The sequence below is a fragment of the Penaeus japonicus genome, unplaced genomic scaffold, assembly GCF_977035675.1.
Source record: "Penaeus japonicus unplaced genomic scaffold, GWHDUDI00000001_assembly GWHDUDI00000033, whole genome shotgun sequence".
Lineage (NCBI taxonomy): Eukaryota > Metazoa > Arthropoda > Malacostraca > Decapoda > Penaeidae > Penaeus > Penaeus japonicus.
In genome coordinates, this window is record NW_028234435.1 from 7,270,305 (window position 1) to 7,275,304 (window position 5,000).

The 5,000-nt window shown below is 29.2% G+C and overlaps 1 protein-coding gene across 5 annotated transcripts in view; it reads right to left on the bottom strand.

Moving 5' to 3' along the window:
* The window catches only part of LOC122259115 (GDP-D-glucose phosphorylase 1), a 10,259-nt gene that overhangs the window by 5,141 nt on the left and 118 nt on the right, over nucleotides 1-5,000 (bottom strand). The window contains exons 1-3 of one of the 5 annotated variants that reach the window (XM_086530338.1): nucleotides 4,689-4,981; nucleotides 1,611-1,838; nucleotides 766-912 (exon numbers count right to left, since the gene is read on the bottom strand). In XM_086530338.1, coding sequence (XP_086386464.1) covers nucleotides 766-912; nucleotides 1,611-1,835 — 372 coding nt within the window. In that variant the 5' untranslated portion in view covers nucleotides 1,836-1,838; nucleotides 4,689-4,981. The other 4 variants (XM_086530339.1, XM_086530337.1, XM_043025677.2 and 1 more) reach the window with 4 other exon arrangements.

The window sequence follows — 5,000 nt, forward strand, 5'->3', positions numbered from 1 at the left end:
GTGTCAACATCTGTTTGCCTATGCTTCAGATAAATACACATCTATCAGAAAGCAACAAATACCTGAACCATTTGAAGTCAGGCAATATTTAAGGAGGTTCTCAAAAATTATAAATTTCTCAGTAAAAAAATCCTAATATTGTAATTTTGCATTGAAAAACTTTACTCCTTTGTTCTCCAGATATGCTATCAATACCAATTGCTTTTCTGTACCTATGACCTTGGAATGAGATAGCAGTCAAATATAGTTCCTTTTGCACTTCAAAAATTCTTTCATCCAGGAGTCAGCAAGTTTATCAATATTTCTCCAATTACAGCATTAAGAAGAAATTTGTATGCAAATATCCTGACCTTCCTATTTTCTTTACTTATCATCTATTCACTTTATCATTTATTTTAGTTCTTTCCCTCATTCTTAATCTACATCTTTATTTTCTGAAGTCGAAGTATTTACTAAGACTAATATAAATATATATATAATATATATATATATATAATAAAAAAAAAAAAAAAAAAAAAAAAAAAAAAAATAGACACTGTAATCAGAAATATAATATATATATATATATATATATATATATATATATATATATATATATATATATAAATATATATATATATATAGCTGAATAATATATAGAAGACAAAAAAAAAAAAAAAATCTTGAAATCATTCATGGGATAAAGATCCTGCCATCCTAAACATTCATAATCAAATATAATGATAGTAAGACAAAAATATTCTATTTCTATGCATTAAAACTCACCTCTTCATTAGACAGGCCATAATGAAGGTTCATTAAAATCTCTTCGTTCTTAATCTTCGTAAAATTAAACCTTTTAGGATCAAACGGCTGCGTGACGCTTACTATCTCGTCAGGTTTCCTTCTTAACTTAAAGCGATTTGGATTCATCTGAAAATAATAAATACTTTACTTTACGAATAACTAATGAAAAGTACTAATTGTCTACATAAATGCACTTGGGCTATTTTTATTACTATTCCAATAATAGATAAATGATAACACTGTTTTAATACAAAATCTGTGAGAAACATATAAAGTGTAACAGAAACAATAATATAGGTTTGTTTAAATATGAGTGCAATATATTTTTTTCTGTATGTATGGGGGGAGGGGCAGAGTGTAGTTGTGGTATGTGTAGTTGTGGTAAACAGTTGTGGTGCGTAATTGTGGTGCGTAATAGTGGTGTGCAGTTGTGGTATGTGTTATGGTGTGGTGTGTGTATGTGATATGGTGTGGTGTGTGTACATGGTATGGTGTGTGTTGTGTGTAGTATGATGTGCGATGTATGTAGTGTGGTGTTGTGTATGGAGTACTATGTGGTGTAGTATATGGTGTGTGATATCTCATATACATGGTATGTTGTGGGTATGTGGAGCGTGATGTTTGTGTGCATTTTTTATCATATTCATCAGTATCACTTTTTATGTTTAAACCAACAAATACAATTACATCTATGTTTCATCTCCCTCTTACTATATGCATATATATATATTTAATATATACACATAATGGGTACATGTAAATACCACGATACAAAGCCATAGTTATATAAGTATATAGCCAGATATAACTCCAAGGAAACACACCTGAGCCACTATGTGGTATTTTCCTGCTATAATTTTGGTCTCAACGTTATCAACCTTATAGTTGAATATGCCCGCTTCCATGGCCGCCTCCCAGCCACGCTTCAGCAGGGTGTCGAAGCCCGATGACACCTCCTGCTTGTGGCTGTTGCTCGTATTGTATGTGAAGTCATCTTTGGTGTACAGGAGCACGAGGTCTGACAGATCGTTTGTTCCGTTACACTCCATAGTCTGCGAAATATAACATAAGATCAATTTCAATCTGTCATAAAATGTGTAAAGTGTGGTAATTAAAAGCCTTTGTTAGTATCTGTTGGATATTCTTGGAAAATAGCATAAAAGTTAATTAAAACCTCCCTCTTTGCTCTCTTTGATTTTCTTTTTCTTATCATTCTTATTCACTTTTTGGCATACACCAAGGGGAAAAAAAGGAGTATTTACCTGCATCTTCAACCTCCAAGCCTAAAGACAACACTACAATATTCTCACTTCACACACACAGACCTTCAAAGGAAATCTTTACACCTTCCTCCAAAACAATTCTATTCACAAATGTCCTGGACACCTTCAAATCCCAACAAAAAATATTCCTAGTGCAATTTAAGGATAAGGACACTGTTGAGCTGTACTGTCCTACACTAACTTACATGCAACCTTCCCATGCAACCTTACCATGCTAGGTGAGACAGGTGTCTAGCCTCAGCTGCTCTTCTCTAGGTAATGAGATGAGAGCTTATCAATTCTTATTTGCATATGGTAATTCGAATTTGACATTAATTGGGTTATATATTCATCTCACATTTTGGTGGAGCCATTTTTTATTCTTTATAATTCACATTTTCAGTCTTAACAAGAATAATAATTACATCTCATAATAACAGTAAGAAAACCATGGAGCAGTTACACATGTTCATTCATATGAAAAAGCACACATCACATTACACAAAGCCAAGCACCAGTATTCCCAAAATGACAGTTTAGTTAGCATGAACATTCTTGAAGAATTATCTGGTGAGAAAATACTGACTGTAAAAAAAAGAAAAAAAAATCATCAGAATAAGTTGGAAAAAAAATTATAAATGCCACACAGACTTGCTCTTGGCCAATCAAATATTAACAGGTGGTAGTTAGCCCATCCTAAAAAATATTGATTTTAGAGACTATTGTTTTGGTTCAATGAAAAGGTCTGTGGCTGTGAGATGATACTAAAATAATATCTATTATATAGCCATAACTTAAATAGAAGAGTAGTGAAGTTCTTATAGACTTAAAACTGACGAGAGAATATTTTTAACATATCTTAAGGTAAAGCACTGTTTAAAGGCACCAATTAGTATAAAAGAAAAACGATAGCTTCAGCATTTCAGAATTTTACACATATCTTCAAAAGTTCTCCTGAGGATTTCCATAAAATCTCACAAATGGTTTTCTATCTATATTAATAATATACTATCTTTAACTAAAACATTTTTATTGTATTTTCTCACAATCAATCAATTTAGTTCCCTGATCCTATCAAATGAGCTCATAGTATTCTTCTTGATAAAACTACATGTTTTGTGTAACTCAACTAGGCCTATAAACTTTTTCTGAATGAAAATGCACTTGATAGCTTGGTGATGACTGATGGCAGACGGGTAGGTTGATGATCATCGCCTAAAATACTATTTTATTTGGACACTTATTCATCCTAACCAACCATGCAAGTGCATCTTCACCTCAGTTATGAAAAAATGAAATTAGTATATATTACCTTATATAATACATCAGATTTTTAATAACCAGAGAGAATTACTACCGTAACAACTCAGCTGTGAACACCTGTACAAAAAATTACATATACATAAAGAAAAAAAACAAAAAAACATCAGGAATCCACCTATACTAAACCTCTTTAAAATATAAATTTTCTTTTATCTAATTCCTCAAAACTCAGCTCTGATAATAAGGAAGCAATTTGACATAAAGAGCAAATTGATAAGGAAATACTATAGCAAAAAAATGGAGAGGTGAGTCATTCCTTCTTTTTAGAATATAAAATATAATCAATAATACCATATTAAGAAATATATAAGTGTAATCTGTATATCATAGAAGTATCTTACAAAATATTAATAATAAAAGTAATAAAAGTAATAATAATAATAATAATAATAATAATAATAATAATAATAATAATAATATTGATAATGATAATGTTAATAGTAATGATAATATTAATAATAATAATATCAATAACAAGAGTATCATTAATAGCAATGTTAACAGTAGTAATAGTTTTACTATAGTAGTACTAGTACTTGTGATTTCTACTATTTATGCTAAAAATAATTATAATAATTATCAATAATAAAATTAACAATAACAATAATAATAATATCAACATTATCATCCTCATTGACTGTCTTTAATATTATCAATATCATTGCCATATTTATTATCATTATCACCATGACTACTATTACTAATATTGTAATTAATATTATCATTATCAAAAATATTATCATCTTTATTGTTATCAGTATCACTATTATCATCATTATCTATGTTATCATCTTTGTTATTCTTATCTATGTATTATCATTATCTTTTGTTATCATTATGTGTTATTCTTATTTACCTGTCATTATTACTATCATTATCATCACTGTTATTACTATTATCATTATTGTTATCAAAATCAGTCATTATCATCATCACCAAAAATGCAGTTATAATTTCAATATAATTTTATTGACATCATTATTATCTTATCATTACTATTACTGTCATTATCATCATTACCATTATCATCATCTCTACGAGTATCATTATCATTATTTCTCATAGTATCATCATTATTTGTATAATCATCATTATTACAAATATCATCATCATTACAAGTATCATCATCATTATTACAAGTATCATCATCATTATTATAAGTATCATCATTATTATTACAAGTATCATCATCATTATTACAAGTATCATCATTATTATTACAAGTATCATCATTATTATTACAAGTATCATCATCATTATTATAAGTATCATCATCATTATTACCAACCATTATCACTATATTACTAATTCTACTACCTTGTAAATCGCCTTGTAAATCGTCCCTACCGGCCACGTAAGCTACCATTCCCTTTGGTTCCTAAAACCCTACCATTAACGATACCATTAACTACACGCTTTAAAATACTGTTGGGAAAATATATGCTCGGTGCCATTAGGTGATTTATTGACTTAATTATTACTTTTAGCTCTGATTTTTATGTGTTTTTTTATCTTTAATAATACGTCTATTACTTGACATTTGAACCTGGAAACCTAACCTTTTGATATAATTTTTATCATCATTTTTTTCCCCTTATTGACTAACACTGCGTGGTTATATGACATTCC